Source organism: Mauremys reevesii, linkage group 2, assembly GCF_016161935.1.
Source record: "Mauremys reevesii isolate NIE-2019 linkage group 2, ASM1616193v1, whole genome shotgun sequence".
Taxonomy (NCBI): domain Eukaryota; kingdom Metazoa; phylum Chordata; order Testudines; family Geoemydidae; genus Mauremys; species Mauremys reevesii.
In genome coordinates, this window is record NC_052624.1 from 70451420 (window position 1) to 70472632 (window position 21213).

At 47.3% G+C, this 21213-nt stretch overlaps 1 protein-coding gene across 7 annotated transcripts in view; it reads left to right on the forward strand.

Annotated features, from left to right (window-relative positions):
* Positions 1-4985: 4985 nt before the first annotated feature.
* UBE2E1 (ubiquitin conjugating enzyme E2 E1) overlaps positions 4986-21213 on the forward strand; it is a 56868-nt gene continuing 40640 nt past the window's right edge. Inside the window, exons 1-4 of one of the 7 annotated variants that reach the window (XM_039521745.1) lie at positions 4986-5254; positions 5627-5689; positions 7305-7393; positions 9973-10023. In XM_039521745.1, the coding sequence (XP_039377679.1) occupies positions 7353-7393; positions 9973-10023 (92 nt within the window). In that variant the 5' untranslated portion in view covers positions 4986-5254; positions 5627-5689; positions 7305-7352. Of the gene's footprint in view, positions 5255-5542; positions 5690-7212; positions 7394-9972; positions 10024-21213 lie in introns of those variants that run through there. The other 6 variants (XM_039521740.1, XM_039521743.1, XM_039521744.1 and 3 more) reach the window with 6 other exon arrangements.

Consider the following 21213-nt stretch of genomic DNA (forward strand, 5'->3'; position numbering starts at 1 on the left):
TTCTTCCATAATATCCACAAAGAGAGCTGACTCTGAATCTAGAGAGATTCCTCAGGCTTGTACAATCTTATTTCTCTCCTCAGTACGTGAAGAACTTTATCCCAGAAACTAGCCAACCAAAAGCATAAAAATGAGCCAAAGTACTGTTTTGGTGCTTCCACTTCTGATTTAACTTTTAATTCCAGAGTGAACAGTTTACCTATTTTGTTATAATCTTCTACCTCACAGGACTAGCATTGAAAAACACGAAAAATTGCTGCACACCACCAAAATATGTTATTGTTTCAGTACACGCAGTTGCAGTATTAACTTCTATGAGATTAAGTGAATGGAAAACACAAGAAGAACACACAGCAAGTTTATTTTTGGGCATAATGCAGGCCTGCATGCCCTTTAATTTTCCTGACATATTGGATCCATTATCAAATCCTTGACCTCTACAGTCATCAAGTGGAATTTTATGGTGCTTCACACTGGCAATTAGCATTTCGCCTATCTGTTCTCCACCTTCTTGATCAAAGTTGATGAACTCAAGAAATCCTTCTTGAATGTTAAATGCATCACTATCTTGGTCCTGAACTACAAACATGAATATCAACACACTTTGTTCATGGTGAGAGGCATCGGGGTAGCATCACATATGATAGAATAATAGATGGCTTTTTCTCTCTCTCTGCAAGAATGGCCTTCTGCAGGCTTTTACCACATAATTCAATACATTCATTCTAGCTCCCACAAGAGGTAATGTGCCTATCTTTGCATTATTCTACCCTCTATCTGCTTCTGTTTGACTTTAACCAAATGGTCACAAATTATGCTGTCATAATGAGCTAGTAATTCAAGAGTTTCAAAAAAGTTGCTGTTGTGTGGATCACCAATATCTCCTTGAAACGCTAAGCCTCCTGAAGCAAGAAGTAAGGTAAGAGCATTTTTTCCAATTTTGCTCTCCATCTTGCAGGTTCTGTTAATATTTGTTTTTGAATCTCACTGTCTACTCCCCATCCATCTGAGAGTGATTGCTCTAATTCCTTCCACTGGCAGTAGCAGGTTTTATGTTCTATGCTGTTTTCATGTTCAGGAAGTTTATTATATAGTTTGCACCATTTTTTCACACTTGGTGACTATTCTTAACTATTTGCCAGTGTACTGAATTGTTTTGTCTTTCCCTTCAGAAAATAGCCAACATAGAAAGCAATATGGTGCTTTGTTCGTAGCACTCCAAACAAGCCAGTCTCTTGGAGTTTTTTCTTTGGTGTTGGACATCTGACATTTGAGAAGAAATTCAGGAAAATTAGTCCAGGAACCTCTTTTGTCATTGACTTCCCTAGCTTCCACGTTTCTTCAAAATTCAGTACACCAGATAGAATATTTTTTGTTACAGGATTTGTAATGTGTTTAGGCCACAATCCTGGATCTTTTAAAAAGTAAGTAAGGTAGCACAACGCTCTCCTGCTTCTTGCTAACCTTCCTCCGAGTCTTGTGGTGCTGGTGGTGGTATTACTGGACTGTCTTTGAAGTTATTAGATTGGAATCATATGATTAATCTGGCTGCTTTTCTTCATCAATTTCCACAGTCTCCAGATTGAAATCACCTTCCTCTTGTTTATCCAGTTCCCCAGTTTGTGCATTGCTTGAGCCAGACTATTGGGAGGCCTTGTCTGTCGAGAAAAATTGGTGGTTTGATTGGCATCCTTTTGCTTCTTTTTCCCCCTTTCTTTAAGCTCCTGACGTTTCTGGCTGCCTGATTTGAATTTATAGCCAGACATGGCAGTATGACACATATATTAATTATACCTCAGTGACAAATGCCCTCTTGGCATCCTAGAGTTACTGTCCCCTATCCCTAGGATCTGGTCTCAGCCCTTCTAGGCACCCTGGAGGACCAGCTCACTTTTTGGAATGTTGCTTCTGTTCTAACACTGCTTCTGGTTGGCTCGGGTAAATCTTGCAAGATCTTGCGAGATCAGTATGCCACACAGATAGATGGGTACAAACATACTTACCAAGATGGTATAAAATAACATTTATTCAAACTCAGAAGTCCACAATTTACCCTGAATTTTTATCCCCTGGTGATGGGCTTGTGGCCTTCTGGCTGGCCCCTTGGACCAGGCCCTGGTAAATTGTACCCCTTAACTTACCTTCTAACATAAGGGGCATCCCTTAAAATGAGAGGCAGTTGAGCAGTCGTACGGAGTTCCCTCCAACTTGTCAATGGAAAAGAAGAGAGAAAAGATGAAAGGGAAAAAAGGGAGGGGGGAGAATACAAAGATATAGGAAAATATGGGGATTGGGAGGAGAGAGAAAGAGAAAAGATGGCTCTGACTATTGTACCTCCTCTGAGTCAATAACTGTTGGGTATAGATGGTGAGTGCTAAATTCCATCACATGGTCCCAGTCATATGGCACTGATTGGTTACAAAAAGTTTTATCTCTGCCACATGGGCGGCATCAGTATCCACAGGCAACTGTGATTTCAGCTGGTCCAGACGTTGCTCTTGCTGAGTAAAGTCCTCAAAGAGCCTACTAAAGAAGTGGAGGATTTTCCATATCTAGCCAACCCTTTATTTATTAATTTAACATTTTGATCACAAGTAAGTCCTTGTTAAAAGAACTGTCAATGAGCTAGTTCACCTCCAGTGTCATCTCCAGGTCAACTGCTCCTGTATGACATAAAAACCTCGGGAGAGTATAAACTGTCCATGAATAAATTTACATTGGAAATTAAAAGGTTTTTAACCATCAGAGGAGTGAGGTTCTAGTAGGAACAGTGAGAGGAGGGGGGGACAAATTAATTAGTATTAAGATAGAAATAGATACATTTATGAATGGGATTGTTTGATGGGGTTGCCTGTGGTGGTGCAGGGAGGGGGAGCAGCCCAGGGGGTCCCTTCTGGTTCATGTCTTATGTTCCTAAAATTTCATGCTTCAGGGCTTCAGCTGGTCACCTCTAAGGTAAGGAAGGAATACATTTTCCCCCAATGTATTCTGGATTATTTTTGTATGGCCATGGCCATGGATGGGGTGGGCTGATGTTCTGAGGTGGTGCTGAGAATTCTCCTTCCCAGGTGCTCGACTGGTGAGTCTGGTTCACATGCAGAGGGAAAAAACTAATTCAAGGTCAGAAACAAATTTTCTCCAGATCATGTCTGCCATGTCCTTAGGTTTTTTTTCATCTTCCTCTGTAGGATGGGGTATGGGTCACTTGCTAGGATCTCACTTAATCAATTCCCTGCCATTACAAAGGTCTTGAGGACTAGTGGCACCTTGGCCCTTTTTGTTCTCTGGTTGTGGCACACAACAGTTTAGTGTCTTGAGGGCTATAATACTTTGGTCTCATTCTGGTTGTTGTGCTTGGTGTGGATGTGGTGGGGTTGCGTTTAGTTCCCTGCAATGTACAGGAAGTCAGTCTAGATGATCTGATAGTCCCTCTGGCCTTAAACTCTATGACTCTACAACTGTCAGGGAAAATTCAACTTTTCTTTATGTTGGGGTCTCAAAGAGGCAGGATTCCTGCCAAAGTGACTATGGGTCTGAGAGTTAGGGTTGAATGAAGAAAACAACTGGACAATGGAATTTATGAGATGCATGTGTCATAAACTGGCTGTTAGAGAGGACTGAACCTGAGACCTTCATCACCAAAAGCACAGATCATTTATCCCTTGATCCAGGGGTTCTCAAACTGGGGGTTGGGACCCTTCAGGGGGTCATGAGGTTATTACATGGGGGGTCGCGAGCTGTCAGCCTCCACCTCAAACCCCGCTTTGCCTCCAGCATTTATAATGGTGTTATTAATTAAAAACACTTCTTAATATATTTAAGGGGGGGGTCGCTCACAGAGGCTTGCTATGTGAAAGGGGTCACCAGTAGAAAAGTTTGAGAATCACTGCCTTGAGATAAAAGAGTTACTTCATCTATCCCATAGTTTTGGACTCTAGAACTGAAGGGGCCCAGCCACTAGAGGGAGACATGACCGCATGAACAGTACTGTATTACATGCCTTCCCTGTTAGATATTATCACATGCTACCCCTGTTGATGCGTTTATAGTAAGAGTCTGAGATACAAGAGTAAAAACTTCCATCTGGAGAGCCATTTTGGAGGGAATCATGGATTCAGACACAGTCTTTAGTTCAGGACGCTCTTTAGCTTTTGGTACTGAAATTCCAGAGTTCAGTCCCCAGTGACAGCCATGGCGAGTGTCTGTGTATGCAGCTGTGATGTGTTACACAAGGTCATATGATTAAAACATGAGATTGGAAGCCTATTTTTTTAGAAGTACTGAACACCCAAACTCAATAGGAAGTCAACAGAGCTGCAAGTGTTGAGCACCCCTGAAAATTCTGAGAGATTAGACAACTAGGTTCTTTTCCTCTGATTCACAAAGCATAAATTGGTGGTAATAATCATATGTACTGTACTTTGCAGGTGTGCTGTGCAGTTGGATTCATTGAGATCCTCAGTTGCAAGGAGTGATAGAAATGCAAAGTACTATTAATTATTATGATGCACAATGGTGATAGTCTAGTGGCTGGGAAAACAAAGAATATGTCACATAGTTTGCTGTTTGATCTCTTGATATACTTTGGGAAACTGAAGGCACTGAGCCACATTCAGCCCTGGTGGTAACCCGTTGAAGTCAATGGGGGCTAACAACATGAATTTGGTGCAGCATTTCCATTGAGATCTATGGCACTATGCCTTGGCCCATAGAAAAGTGACTGATTGTGCTGGCTTCTTATGTGAAACGTACAGTGGGTCACTAGTGTGGTGAGATATCATTTTTCTTTACGGTTGTGCCAAAAGATCAACTGCAAAGGTTTTGCAGGAGCAGAAGAAGGAAAAAAGCCATTGAAGATGCAGCACAATCTAGCCCAACTTTATTGAATGCTGTGCTTTCCATACCAACTAGGCTCCCCAGCAGGTGGACTTCACCATTGCGGGTTCCCCCCAGCCAACCTCCTTTCCTTCCTGTAGCTGGCCAGCCGGAGCCCAGCCTGCTGCCGTCTCTCCGCAGGAGCTGCTGCTGCTGACATCACAAGCGGCCCTTCCTTTTGTGTGTTGGTGAGCGCACCGGGGGCTGCGTGGGGACAATGGAATCCTGAACTCGGGGCGCGGGCAAGTGGGAAGCTGCTGCTGAGGATGAGTCAAGGCTGAGCCCGGGGAGGGGAGAAGCTGCTGCCGCTTGAGGGCTGGAACAGGTGAGAGACGGGGAGGAAGCTGCTGCTCCTGCTGCTGCTCCTGGACTGAGCCAGGTGAGAAGTTGTTGCTGCTGCGGAAGGGGGATGGATGGGGGGGGGCAGCTGTTTTGGGGCCGGGCGAGCCAGGGGTGGGAATGGGCAGGAGCCCGGCTCAAGCCGTCAGGCGGCCCCAGCTGCTCCCTCTGCCCCCTAGGACCGGGGCAGGGAGCTGAGCCTCGGAGCCTCTTTATTCCGCGCCCCGTCAGGGCACTCGGCAGAGGCGCCTCCATCTGCGGCCCCGCAAGGCTGGGACTCCCGCGGCGCCTGCCCCCTGGGGGCGAGTGCGGCCGGTCCCCCCCAGCCCGGCTCGCCGAGGGGTCGGGGAGGAGCGGGGCAGCCATTGCCTGGGTAAGAGTTGCTGTTGCAGCACTTCCGCTTCTCTCCCAGCAAGAGACACGAGTGGCCAGGCCCAGCCGCGCCGCGGAGGAGCCGCCAGACACAAAGGGAGAGGTACGGAGCGGGGCCCCTCTCCCCGCAGGGCACCCCCCGGCCAGGCCAGGGGCCCCGGCCCGCGCAGCGCGACCACGGGCAGGGGCTGGGGCCGGCAGGTATCGCCCCCTCCCCGCAGGGCCCGCACCGAGGAGGGGGGGCAATTCTCCCTATCACGGAGCAGAGCAGCTCTTTCCTGGAGGTGTGCCCCGTGCACGTACCCCCCCAGCCCTGCCCCCCACATCTCCTCCACCCATTCCTACCCCCCGGTCCTGCTCCCCCCACCCCCATTCCTCCCGGCTCTGCTCCCCCGTCCCCCATCATCCCCCCCCCGGGCTCTGCTCCCTCTCCCTCCCCCCCCTCACCGCCGCGGGGAACGCCACCCCCCATCCCTTCCCCCTGCCGCCTTGGGCACCGCTGCCTTCCCCTCCCTTGCCCCCAGCAGGCACTGATTTCCACCCGCCCACCTTCCTTGCCTTCTGTGGGCACTGATCTCCCACCCATACTTAGGCATTGGTACCCCCTGTCTCCCCCGCTCCCACACCCTGCAGGCACTTACCTCCGCCCCACACCCCCACCCGGCCTATCCCTTGCCCCCTGCAGGCACTCACCCCCCCCCCCCGCACACACACCTGCCTCTTACCCTCTGCAGGCTCTGATCCCCCACCCACACCTTGCCTGTCCCTCACCCCTGCAGGCTCTGACACCCCCGTCCCCACACAACCTGCCTGCTCCTCGCCCCTGCAGGCACTCATCTCCCCACTGCCTATCCCTCACCTCCCCACTGCCTATCCTCACCTCTCTCCACACACACCCTGCCTACCCCTTGCCCCTGCAGGCACTCAGCTCCCCACATCTGTTCCTCATCTCCCCCAGGCACCAATTCCCCACCTTGCCTGTCCCTCCTTCCCTCCCAACTGCAGGCACTGATCTCCTTCTTCCCCCACTGATCTCCCTCCCACAAACACCCTGCTTGCCTGCCCACCCCTCACCTTCCTAGACACTTATTCTCCCCCTGTAGCCAATGTCTCCCTACTCCTGTTGTAGACATTGATCCTGCTGCTTTTCCTTTCCTTTTTCTCCATCTGCCTCTGAGTCTGCAGAGGGGACTGGAGACATCCTATTTATATCCCAAGCCCCAGGGCTGGATAACTGGGGGTGAGGATGACTGGCTTCTTGTGTGTAGTTTGGGTGAGATTAGAAGGAATTACTTGCAGCTTCTCTGATCCTTGCAGCCTCCTTCTTCCCAGTCCCTGTTCTCTCAGCCTGCCCCCCCCACTTCTGTTCTCATTGAAAGGAGACATTCAAGTCCGTCCCCTCCCCCAGTGTTACTGGTGCAGGGAGAAGCTGCTGCTCCTCCTGTTCAGACCATTTCTGTTCAGCATGCTTGTCTGCGAAGGCCAGGAGAGAGGGAGAGAGAGACAAGGCCCTATCGAAAGAGAGTGCGACCCAAATCCCCTTTGCCTGTGAGACTGTGGTGGGTTCCTTTCTCTGTGCATGCGTTCATTGTTTGTTCCCCACATCCTGCGGTGTCTCCTCTCCAGGTTTGGGTTGTGTGGTGGGGGGGGTCGCTATGTCGGATGACGATTCGAGGGCCAGCACCAGCTCCTCCTCATCTTCATCCTCCAACCAACAGACCGAGAAAGAGACAAACACCCCTAAGAAGAAGGAAAGCAAAGTCAGCATGAGTAAAAACTCCAAGCTCCTCTCCACCAGCGCCAAGAGGTGAGATTGTCTGCAGCCAGACACTGTGTCACTGCTGTCTCTCTGCCCCGCTGTCTCTCTGCTTATATGGCCCTCTGTAACTGCCCCATTGCTGCTGTTCCTCCTCCCCTCCACTGAGTGTTAACCATTTCTATTCCTCATTACTGGCGTTTACCTTCAACCTCTCCACAGAAATTACTGTTGTCCCCATCTCCCCTTTGTCACTATCTGCACCTAGCAAGAAGCTTCCCCCAAACATTACCGCTTCCCCCATCTCCTCCTCACCATCTGCACTCAGCACCGTTCGTCCCCACTGAGATTACTGCTCTCCTCAGCACCTGACTTTAGAGCCAGATCTCTGTAGGGATTAAAGCCTATGAGTTTAATACCTGCTCTGCTACTGAAGCTATGTGGCCTTGAGGAAGTCATTTAATTTCTCCATCAGTTTCCCCATTTGTAAAATGGGAATGATGATAACGCATAACTCACAGGGGTGTTGTGAGGATTAATTAATTAATGTTTGCTTTGATCTTGTATGACAGATGTCACAAATGCAAACACTTGTTACATGGTGCCAGCCCTCCCCACTAAAAGCATCACTACTTCCCTATCTCCTTCCAACCTGCATTAAGGGCTTGTGTACCTGGGGAATTACTGTTCCAGAATAGCTCTCAAGGTGGACAGTCTTTTCTAAAATGAAAGGGACTTTACTGTGAAATAATTACTCTGCTTAAATTATACCAGAATAACTTTTCTGGAATAGCTATGCCAGTCAATATCCCCCAAGTAGACAAGCCCTTAGAGCCAACTCACTTCCAAAACATTACTGCTGTCCTACCTGAGCCATTCTCCATGTCACCTGAATTCGGCACCATCCCACTCCAAAAAAGCTCACCTAGCTGAGAATGAAGCTTCCAAGCAAGCTTTCATTACTCCGTCAATAAGAATAATAATCCGTCTGGCTGATCGTTGAAAAGCTTTGCAATGCACCAGCAAAAAGCTCGCGATCTGTACGTATCAAAAAGGGCTGGTTTTTTTGGATTGCTCAAGAGATGGTTTGGATTTTGTTGACTTCAGAACTCCTCCGAGCAAAGGATTCCTTGGCAAAGTCACATACACAGCAGCAAGTGGTGGTTGGATGAGAGGCCATCAGCTAGTTTTAAAATATCTGTAAAGGCCTGCTGATTGTAAATTGCTTGGTATGAATGGGCTTTGGTTCTTATTATGTGTGACAAATAGGAGACAGGCAAAGGAGGCTGTCTGAGTGTGGAGGAGGGGAAGGAAGGGAGGCTGTTTGTGTGTGCAGTGGGGGGAGATTTGGAGGGGAGGCTTGAGTTGCAGTAGTGGGGCTCTGGGGAATGGAGATGGTAGCTGGTGGTAGTGGAAGGAAAATGTGGAGCTGTGGATCCTGGAGAAGTCTGGAGGCAGGGAGGATGTTGGGGATGGGGCTTTGTGGATGTGAGGGAGGGGACTGGGGGCGGGGCTTTGGGTGGCAGGGGAGATTTGGAGGCTGTGGTTGTGGGAGCAGATAGGATCTTGGAGATGTGTGTGACTATTCCCCTCTTTTTAAGTTTAATCAGAAATGGATCAGGGAGTTGGGCTCTGTTGCTAGTTACCCATCCTTCCCAGTCAGAACCCCTCCAGCCCATTCCCCAGGATGCTATGTGGGGAAGGGGATTGTGGCAGTGGCTGTTTAGCCCATCTCAGTGAGACAAAGATTCATAATTTTCCTCAGGCTGTAGTCCTCCCCTTACACCTAACACTTGTGTTTGCAAGGAGGATCTGTCTCATTGTCAGTATGTTGGAGGGGGATGGGGCCTTATCCCCCTGTGTGTGTGGGGGGGGGGGGTGGACCAGTCTGTGGAGCTGATATGGGGAGAAGGAACGTGTCTATTTTCTCTCTGTTTCTGTCACAGGGTGTCTACCCCACTGTGTGTGTCTGGAGTGGTCTTGTCTATACAGGCGGCGGTGTTCAGGATGTGTTTGGCTATACGCTGTAGTGAAAGGCTCTGGCAGTGGGGAAAGGCTCCGGCAGCAGGGCCAGTTGCAGTGAAAGGCTTTGGTGGGGGGAGCTTTTCTCTGCTGCCTCCCCTTGCCTGAACCTTTCACTGCAGAGTATAGCTACACATACCCTACACACCGCCTCCTGTATAGACTAGACCACTGCAGACACACACAATGGGACAGACACCCTATGACTCCTCACTGCTGGAATCTTGCATTGTGGTGGGGAAAGGCTCTAGCAGTGGGGAGGCAGCAGGACACCACACTGTCAAAAATAGCCGTGTAGATGTGGGAGGCACTGCTTGGTCATGTAGAGAGCTGTGTAGAGTATATACCCTAGATTCTGGCATGTCTTCACTATACTCACCTAAGCAGTGCCTCACCATCTACACTATTTATACCTGTGCTAGTTGGGCATGCCATGTACATATTCTACATGCCGCTGCAGGTGTAGATCTACCCTGTGTGTTCCTGGAAGAGTGACACACATACACAGTCTCACAATCATTGTGACATATATCTATACTGCATGTGTGTGTTGACTGTGATCCCGCATAGTGACTTACCTTTGTTCTTTCTTGTTTTTATTGCCATAGGATTCAGAAGGAATTGGCTGACATCACTTTAGATCCACCTCCCAATTGCAGGTTTGTTTTGATCCTTCCTTCTCGGGGGGAGGAGAGAGAGTATGCTTTTTATTATTTGTAAATATCCTTATAAGTTCCCGATGTAGCAGAGTAATGACCACTTAGATGACATAAAATACTCTCATGAATGCTTGGATGACATAAAAATAAATTCCCTGCAGGAGAAAGCTCAGAAGACGTTATGTGTTTTGACATGAATTTTCTGCTTGTTTTGTTTTTTCGTAATTGCATTAGAGTTTGTCACATTATCTGTGTGTGTGTTTCTGACAGTGGTCAATACGGAAGAGTGTGAAAATGTGCCCCTTTTTGGTTTTTCCTGGTGTATAAGTCTAATGCTTGACTGAATTAATTTTTATTTATATAAGAATCCTGCCAAACAAGCAGAAAATTGTCAAATCTGTGTGGGTTCTCTCCAGCTCTGACAGTTCTATGCTAAGCAATAACACACAGTGGGGAAGGGGGCTGTTAGTTCATCAGTGAGTATACGCACTGAAGAAGCGCATATGTTATCTGATGAAATCACACCCTAGGGTATGCTATTGCCCTTTATAGAATGGTTACTTAAACTATGTTTTAGAGATTTAAACATTATGTTTAGTACCTACAAAGCTTTGCGTTCATCACCTAGTTGTCCTGACCCCTGGTGATTCCCTTTGGCATTTGAGTATGAGATTATATTGGCAATGTCTTTGGTTGTTCCTGTTTAATTAAACGGGAAGGCTGCTTTCAACCTGGTCTCTTCCGTTTGGCCTGCTGGAGTCTTGTTTCCAAAGACGTTCTTGAGTTCTTTATCTGACTCTTCTCCTCATGCCTTTCTGCTGCTGTTAAGCTAGGTCTGAAGGGGTAGTAGCAATTAAAAGAAAATGCCACTTAAAATATATTTTAAAATCAGTCACGTACACCTCTGCCTCGATATAACGCTGTCCTCGGGAGCCAAAAAATCTTACCGCGTTATAGGTGAAAATGCATTATATCAAACTTGCTTTGAACTTCAGGAGTGCAGCCCCCGGAGCACTGCTTTACCACGTTATATCCGAATTCGTGTTGTATTGGGTCACGTTATATCGGGGTAGAGGTGTATTTAGAATGGACATTTTGCCCCCACCTTTTTGCTGGTGTGCTGAAGCTTCTTGTTACCCTTAACTGGTGCACAGGGAGACAATAGCTCTGGAGTTCAGTGAAGGGGCAATGAACCTCTCTTTCAAAACCCACTGTCAAGCATCCTAATCACTGGCTGTGGGGATGGGAAATGAGTACATGAGAACTGGGGAGGTATGGGCTGAAAGGAGGCCTCCACATCAAAAAGGATCAGCCAAAGACTCCAGCTCTCTACCACTGTTGCCAAAGGATCAGCAACAATATCAGCGGGTGGGTACACAGAGGGGGGATAAAAGAAAAACAGGTGATTGGGACGTAGTAAACCTTTAAAAGATTTTCTTAATAAATAAATTTATTAAGTGTTTGATAAGATGACTTTTTAAAATTCACCTAGATAGCGCAATAGGATAGTGGTTTGACTGGTGAGGAAAGTTTTTGATATACCACTAAAGCGTGTGGTGTTTGGAAGATAACTACACATGGGTTTTGAGCTCTCTTCAGCCGCTGCTATATTGTTTTAATGGCATTAATGTGCCTAGAAGCTGTTGTGATGGGTGTCTAAAATGCTTCTGTATAACTAAATCAGGTTGCAGCCTTCATCCGAACCATCTTGGAAATAATATCAAAACCCTAAACTGTTCCTATATGAAGAAATTGGAGTCATTCATGGGTGTGGGTTAGCTTCCAGACTACTTTGTTAAACTGTAATATGGCTGAGGACCAGGTGGTTTCTTATTTAAATAGTGCAGTCCATTGGGGATAGCAATGTCAAGACACAATTCAAAAAAGGCTGGATTTGTAATGTGTAAGTCTTTATGAATGGTTTTAATGGTGGAAAGCAGTTGATAGTACAAGCCATCTGTGAATATAAAGTCATATTATAGTTGCAGGTATCCTGTATACCTTCTGACCTTCAAATGAATTAGTGTGGAGATTGGCAGTTTTATCTAACAAATAATGTTGGAAAATTGGAATAAGTTAAGCTAACCTATAATGTGTTAAGTAGTAAAACACAAACAATGGTTTTCTTATGAAACCAGGTGTTTTCGCATTGCCATTCAAGCTGTCAAATTTAGTATCTGTATTTTATAGTGAGAGTAAGTACAGTGTCTCTGTTTTTATACTTGTGGTTAGTTTGGTTCAAAATGCTAAATGCCTTACACTTCCTGACATGCTTTGGGCTTGAGGCTGTATACAGCAGATTTGCTAAGTGTGGACAGATGCTGCTTGCCACAACAGTGAGAAGAGTTCCAGCTATCAAAGTTATGTGGAGTGTTTTCTTCCTGTGGAAGGGGAAACTGTCAAATGGAGGGTGGGGGGAAGTTATGGTACTGAGACTTTCTGGTTGCTGTGTAATGGTTAAGGTTGCAGGACTTTGCTCTGGGGAAGCCTGTATTGGTATGATGGCTTTCCATTATTCCTTTGTTTACACTGAATATTAGCGCTGTGAGAGAGGTATTAAACTTGGTTTTAGAACATAGTTTTAACTCCCCTGCCTCGGTAACTTTAAAAAAGGCTTTGTTTACCCTATGTCCTCTCTGCTCAGCTCAAGCATCTCATCTGACTACCTCCTTTGTGTCCTCTCTCCTGTGCCTTGGTACTGTCTATTGTATATTACCCTCCCGCTGGAATCGGGGGTCCTCTTTTCCTCCATCTTCTCCTCCGTTAAAGCTCTTCTCAAAACCCACTTATTGAAGGAGTCTTATTGGGTTACATTTTGAAAAGCACCAAAGTCCTATTGACTTTCAGTGGGGCTTAGGTTTCTAAGTGTCTGTTGCTTTAAAAAATGGGACTTAGGATCCTTAGGCATTTTTGAAAATTTTACTCAAGTCTCATTTATATAGAAAAAATGCTGCATAACTCTGAAGATTCACTACATTCTCAACCAGCCACATAATCCCCACCATTGTTGTCATCTTCCAAACTGTTCCCTAACATCTCTGTGTTTGTCAGCTCCTCCTTGTTGTCCATGTCTTATTATGGGGCCTTACTGCAAGGTGCTCAGCACCTTGAGCTCCCATTGAAGTCCATGGGAGTTGAAGACATTTAGCATGTCCAGAAGGAACCCAGAACACTGAAAGACCGCCCCTTCCGAGCAGAGACTCAATCATTATTTATTTTGTAAATATGCCTATCCATGATGCTATGCAAGTGGTTGTTCATTAACTAAATTTAAAATTTCAAGCAAAATAGCTGAAGAACAAATCAGGATTTTAATTTTTGCAGGGTTGCAAATATACGTTCAGACTTGAATTAAAAAAAACCAACCAGATCTTGTACATGCTGATGACTTTCTAACAGTAGTACACTGAATAGAATTCACAGATATTTTCTGATTGGTGTTTCAGATATTAGTGTTCTCTTACATGGCATAGTGTAGCTACAGCATATGGCTAATTTTAAGTGCGTTCTGTCTCTCTCATTCTTGGTATGCTAACATTTTATGTGAAAAGATTGAAAAAGGATGCTGGAAAGCTTTAATTTTCTTTTGTCCATTTATGGGATGATTTGGCTTCTGACACTGGTGATGAGAGGTGTAAAATCTATATTTTAATTGTAGATATTTGGTGATAAAAGAGCTACAGCTTTCAGACTGAAGGGATTGTTTGATAATGTGAAATTGAGATTAATGTCATAGGCTTTGAATATTACACATTTGGATCCCAGTCGTAATGAAATTTCAGTTCTCTGTTTAAATATTAGCTTGTATAAGGAAGTGAAAATCATAATCTGGGTCGGTTGATTGATTTTTTTTTTTGAGTGTCATTGGTATGTTGTGTATCTTATAGGGCTTTGTTTACATTACACATTCAGATGTGTGGTGGAGTCAGGTTCCATGATTGTCTCCAGTCATGGTTCCATTTTTCTTTATAAACAGGGCTTAACTGTATTTAACCAATATCTAAAACCTTGGCTGTACCCATGTGACTGGATTTCTGAGGCTGTATCAGGGACATGATTAAAACATTAACTGTCATTTACACTGTCTATTTAACAGGGTCGCCCAGAGGGGGGGGGCAAGAGGGGCAATTTGCCCCGGGCCCTGCAGGGGCCCCCACGAGAGTTTTTCAGGGGCCCCAGAACGGGGTCCTTCACTCGCTCCGGGGGCCCCGGAAACCTCTTGCAGGGCCCGGGCCCCTGGAGCTTCTTCTGCTCCCGGTCTTCGTCGGTGGGTGGGTGGGGGGGTATCCTCTCGCTCCGGGGCGGAAGGACCCCCCGCCGGCGAATTACCGCCGAAGCGGGACCTGCTGCCAAATTGCAGCCGGGTCTTCGGCAGTAATTCGGCGGTGGGGGGCCCCCGCCGCAGGTCTTCAGGGCACTTGGGCGGCAGGTCCCGGAACGGAAGGGCTCCCTGCCACCAATTGACCGCTGAAGCGGGGGCTGCCCGCCGCTGAAGACCCCAGGCCCTGCTATTTCAGGTACTTACTTGGCCTCCATTGACATAATAGCTGAGTACCTCAAAATCTGTAATATAGTTCTCCCTGTGAGGTGTTTTCCCTATTTTATAGGTGGGGAACTGAGGTCCACACTGATTTCAATGGAAGTTAGCAGCCTAAATAGCTTTGTGGATCTGGGCCTGAAAGAGTAAGGCCCAGGATTTTAAAGTAATTTGGGTCCTGTTGTGTTAAGCATTGTAATGCCTAACTGACTTAGTGCTTCTAAGTCGGGGCGGGCAGACTTTTTAGCCTGAGGGCCACATCGGGTTTCCAAAATTGTATGGAGGGCCGGTTAGGGGAGGCTGTACCTTCCCAAATAGCCAGGTGTGGCCTGGTCAATGCCCCCTATCTAACCCCCCCTCTGCTTCTTACCCCCTGATGCTCCCCCCGGGACTCGCCCCATCCAACCCTCCCTGTCCCCGACGGTTCCCCCGGGACTCCTGCCCCATCCACACACCCCCACTCTCCATCCTCGGAACCCCCTCCTCTGACTGCCCCCTGCCACCCCGTCCAACCTCTCCTCTCATTCCTGACTGCCCCCTGGGACCTCTGCCCCATCCAACCCCTCCCCCCTCCTTTCTGTCTGCCCCCAGGGGACCTCTACCCCCATGTTCCCTGTCCTATGACCGCCCCGACCCCTATCCACACCCCTGCCCCCTGACCACCACCCTGAACTCCCCTGCCCTCTATCTAACACTCCCCCCGTTCCCTGCCCCCTTACCGTACTATCTGGAGCACCGGTGGCTGGCAGTGCTACAGCCGCGCTGCCCAGAGCACCAAGGCAGGCAGCTGCGCTGCCCAGCTGGAGCCAGCCATGCCACCGCGCAGCACAGAGCACTAGGTCAGGCTGCAGCTCTGCAGCTGCACTGCCCCAGGAGCTCACAGCCTCGCCGCCCAGAGCATTGTGCCAGCAGCGCAGTGAGCTGAGGCTGTGAGGGAAGGGGAACAGCAGGGGAGGGGCCAGGGGCTAGCCTCCTGGGCCAGGAGCTCAGGGGCTGGACAGGAGGGTCCCGTGGGCTGTAGCTTGCCCACCTCTGTTCTAAGTCCTTGTCACTTTTGAAAATGAGACATAGACTTCCAAGTCCCAGTGATTTTCAATGAGAATTAGTCTTCTACGTCAGTTAGGTGTGGCAATGCTGAACAGAGCAGTGCCTAAATCATTTTAAAAACCAGGATTTAAGTGTCTTGCCCAAGGTCACACAGGAAGTGTGTGCCTAAGGTGGGAATTGAAGCCGCATCTCCTGAATCCCTGATATGACAGATACACCTCTACCCTGATATAACGCTGTCCTTGGGAGCCAAAAAATCTTACCGTGTTATAGGTGAAACCGCGTTATATTAAACTTGCTTTGATCCGCCGGAGTGCACAGCCCTGCCCCTCCCCCACGAGCTCTGCTTTACTGTGCTATATCCAAATTCGCGTTCTATCGGGGTAGAGGTGTATTGCCATTTCCTGCAATATCCTTGAAAGACTTTGCTGTTTTAAGTTTATATATTATTGTGGGCCAGGATTGTATGTAACCTTTTCTTGGGCAGAGACCTGCATGTCACTCCATCTTGACCAGGGATTTTAAGGTTGCACAGCTCCCTGATTTACACTGCTATCCTCAGTAAGCCAGAGCTTTTCTGACCCCAAACCACCGCCCACATGTCATGCTTCACCCTCCTGGGTGCAGATCCATTGGACCCTCTGCGAGAGTGGCAGGAGGTAGTTAATGGGGAGACATTTATTGTATGGGGAGATACTGCAACAGATAAAACTTTAGTTAAGTCTCATGTTGTGAAACCCCATCAAATGCTCCCAAGGTGTGAAATGTGGGTTAAAGTTCCTGGTGTAAACGCCTTTACTGTACCTACAGCACAGAATTCTATACAGACCAGGAAGGGTCAGGGGTGCTGGTTGTAGTTGTGTTGTCAGATATCCCATATTTTTTGCTTTTGAGGAATGATATTATGGTTTTAAAAGCATAAGGGGTGAATCAGACCGCGAGTTAGCTACAGACCTGCAAGGGTTAGCCAAAATGCAAATAGAGTAGCTGCATGAGGTGTATCCCTCCTGCCCACTCCACCTTCCCCCCCCCACACACCCCAAATCCAGGAGGAATCAAGTTACCTTCCCAGTATATACAGACAAATACCTGAAGAGAAGGAAAGTGAGACCATTTTCTACTGCAGGGGGATGACAAGATAACTTGAAGGTAAAATCTCTTGAGTCCTGAAGCCCAGGCAAGGGAAATAAGCTCTCTGCTTACCCTTACCAGTGAACCAGGCACAGTACAGTGTACTGGCAATGTCTCCAGCCAAAAGTAGGGACACCGAGGCAGCAGCAGGGCACTGCCAAATCTATGACACCTACCCAAGGATGGGAAATGCCCACAGAAAGTGTATGACAGCTGCTTGGGAGATGACAAAGGTAACTACAACCAGAAAGAAGGGGAAACTTCTCCCATGGTCTCTGACTGCCTGTTGGTCTGTGAAAATGTAAAGAACCTTGAGCCTGATGTGGGGAGAACTGCTGTGCACTTGGACTCAGTATGTGGGGATCAGAGGACCACCCCAGTGGGGTGGGGGATCAATACACTTTCCTCTTCCCCCTAGAGAAATTGGCCCCTGGGCCCTGACGTCTGAGGAGATGGAGCAGAGAAAGGAATTTGGCTGTGGGGGAGATTTGAAGAATCTGTTAAAAGTGGTGCAGAGAGCTGCTTCACAGGGATCCCTAACTTATTGCTCCCTTCTGTCCAAAGAGTTGCTTCCTGGAATGCTCTCGGGAGCGTGAGAACCTCATCCCACCATGGGACAGCTGACTGCTTGAGGGACAAAGGGACACCACATACCCTCCTTAGAATCCAAGGGGAGGTGGCAGTGGGCGGACCGGGTCTCAGATTCACACCCAGATGTTTTGGGGGAGTAAGTGTATGCAAGAGCTCCACCCTCATAGGCTCTAATAGGAGAAATTATACAGGATGGTGGTCAGATGACTCTGTGTGGATTTTTGAAGGAAATATGCTTGCTTGTTAGTGGAATGTTTATTATATGCATAAGTGAAATACGAAATTATGAAATTAACCACCATCCAGGGAATAAACCTGTGCATTCTCCTAGGAGGATGGTCAAGCACCCGAGTTTCACCCCACTTCTTTTGGGAGGAGATGTGACAGATATGACAGTTTCCTGCAATATTCTTGAAAGACCTTATTAATTTTATGTATTATTGTGGGTTGAGAGAGATGTGACAGATGTCAGACCTGGGAGTTCAAATAAAACATTGAAAATGTGTCAGAAAAGTATGGATTTTTGGGACAATAAGTGTTCAGTGGATTTCCTGGGGTATACCTAGGGAGAAGTAAATGTAAATTCTCCAACTCCCAGTTATGCAAAAACCCAGCCTTTTGAAGCTATGCCATAAGGAGAGGGTAATTGACTGCTAATTACCTGTTACTGAAGGTCAGGATCTAAGGCCCAAGCTGAGTAATGAAACAGCTGATCTGCCCAGCCCTTGTTCTGGATCTAAGATGGCTGAACTTGTAACCACAGGGAAATCCCAGTTGTGGGTTTTGAAGGACTAAAACCTACCAGAGCCCTAGGCTGGACTTGGGGATGATCTCTGGAAAGCAGTGCACGTGTGTTTGTTCTTCTATTGTTTTTAATAACTGCTTTTACATTCAGAAAAACTGTGCTTGCTTAGAAGGAGCTGTGTTGTAACTTATAACTGTGGCAATATACTGGTCATAGGCTTTGGAGAGAGAGAAAAACTCAGGAATTGGCCTGTTTAGGCAGTCTAGCTTTCTGGGGGTATTAGAATATAAGGCAGGGAGCTGTGCAGCCTTAAAACCCCAGTCAGGAGGGGGAGAGAGACATGTCGGTCTCAGGTAGGGTTGCCAACTTTCTAATCGCACAAAACCGAACACCCTTGCCCCGCCCCTTCTGAGACTTCGCCCCTTCTCCGAGGCCCCATGCCCGCTCACTCCATCCCCCCTCCCTCTATCACTCACTCTCCCCCACCCTCACTCACTCGCTCGTTTTCACTGGGCTGGGGCAAGGGGTTGGGATGCGGGAAGAGGTGAGGACTCCAACTGCGGGTGCGGGCTTTGGGGTGGGGCCAGAAATGAGTTCAGGATGCGGGAGGGGGTGGAAGCTCTGGGGTGGGGCTGGGAATGAGAGGTTTGGGATGTAGGAGGGGGCTCCGGGCAGGAGGGTAGAGCCGAAGGGTTTGGCGTATGGGAGGAAGCTCTGGGCTGAGGCAGGGGATTGGGATGTGGGAGGAGGTATGGGCTCAGGGTTGGGGGATGCCGGTTCTGGGGTTGGGCCAGAGATGGTGGGGTTCAAGGTGCAGGAGGGGGCTCCTGGCCAGTGCAGGGGGTTGGGGTGTGTGGGGAGGTGCACGCTCCAGCTGGGAGTTTGGATGTGGGAGGGGGCTCAGGGCTGGTGTAGGAGGTTAGGGTGTGGTAGGAGTTGCAGGGTGAAGGCTCTGGGAAGGAGTTTGGGTGTTTGAGGGAGCTTGGGGCTGGGGCAGGGAGTTGGGGTGCAGGGAATGGGCTCCGGGCAGCGCTTACCTTGGGGGTTCCCAGAAGCAGCGACACGTCCCTCGGTTCCTACGCATAGGGGTAGCCAGATGGTTCTGCATAGTGCACACTGCCTCCGCCCACAGGTGCTGCCCCCCATAGTTCCCACTGGCTCTGGTTCCGGCCAATGGGAGCTGCGGAGCTGGCACATGTGGTAGGGGCAGTGCACGGAGCCCCCTGGCCGCATCCCTCCACCTAGGAGCTGGAAGGATATGTCGCCATTTCCAGGAGCCCGGTAGGGAGCCTGCCAGCTCCCCCAACTAGATTTTTAACGGCCCAGTCATCAGTGCTGACCTGAGCCACCAGGGTCCCTTTTTGACCGGGCGTTCTGGTTGAAAACTGGACACCTAGCAACCCTAGAAGGCCAAGAGAGGTGACAGCTGGGAGCCAGAAATCTAAAGTGGATGTCCTTGCTGGACCACAGAGGGGAAATACAGATGCAGTTTCCCTGAACTGTGACACCGGGTTAGCATTCCAGCCACTGGACAATCGCTTCAAGGTGGAGCTGTATACGTCTGCAATGTTGTAGAAAGGTTCTTGAGTTAGTGTAGTGGGACATGAAATTACCCTATTTAAACATTACCTCATTCACCTTGTCTCTCTAATGTCCTGGGACCAACACAGCTACAACTACACAGCATAAATGATCATGTTTAAATATGTATGCAGTCTTTCTAGTCTGTACTGAAGGCCCAAAATGGTTATAACTAGGATAAAAAAAAACAACAACTTTACTATAACTAAAACAAGCTTTGTTTTAACATGGTTTGGTCCAGTCCATGCAGGATCAGCCATTGCTTAGGCCATGTCTACCCTATGAACACTATAGTGCTGCAGCTATGCTGCTGTAATGTAGACACTTCCTACAACACCTGAAAGGGATTTTCCACCTCCATAAATCTACATTCCTGATTGGCAGTAGCTAGGTCAATGGAAAAGTTCTTCTTCCATTCACCTAGTCACGTTTACAATATGGGTTATTTTGGCTTATCCTGAGCACCATAGCAATGTCAACCTACCTTTTAAATGTAGACCAGGCCTCAAATATGATGATTTTTCACATCTCTCCTTAAAAGTCTTTAACGTCCCCCAAAAATTGGCCTTTCACAGTGGAAAAAGCTATCATGAACCAATGTTTTAAAACATAAGTTAGTATTGTTCCTTGGCTCTTCCAGTGTATTTTTGTGTCCAATCTTTGTAACTTCCTAGGACAAGGATGAGATCTCTCTTAGTGTCTTATGCAAATAAATGGCCAGTATTTAAATAAGAATTATGTCTCAGGTTGTACATGAATGGAAGGGCCCTACATTTGTAGCTTGTAGGAACAAAGGTGAAATATAGCCACTGTTTTCAAAACTCTGCAGTAAGGGATTATGACTTCTGGACTAATGTGAAATCTGCAGAAAATGTGTGGCTCAGAAAGCCATTTTGAACTCTTTGATTTTAATTAATGAATGGACTTCATTTGCATACTACTGTAGCTCCTGTTTTGACTAAAGTTGGTTTTATATTGCTGGAGATACTGTACAAATGTACTTTTTAAACAGCTCAAACTTGGGTAAATGCTTTAGAGCTCTGGCTTTTACATTTGGCATATTATGCAAGAACATATTGTAGTTGTTAAAAGCACAATATAGGGGTTTTCTTTTTCTGCGTGTAGGCTTGAAAGAGATCTTCCTGAACGCAGCCACCATCTCATGTACGTTTTCTCATAGTGTATTTCTTTAATGATCTGTACCGAAAGTTGAGATCATTATAATTTTAAAAGCTGCAGGTTCTGTTACGCATTTGTGACTTTTGAGGGGGAGGAGGTGACTAAAATGCAGGTCATTTTAATTTAAAATATCCATGTTGCAAAAGTGATTTTTTGGTACATTTTATTCATTCCTCTAAAATGTAAATATTTTCTATATTAAATTTCCAAGTGTGGAGATGGGAAAGACCTTCATAATTTAGTGCTTGTGACCTTAGTTTATATGACAAAAGATAATTTTCTATCAGTGGTTTCCCCTGCTGTTTGGCATATAATTCATGGAAAAATAACTCTTCCTTTTAGAAACTATTAACTAATTTAGTGATCCTCGACAGCTGTT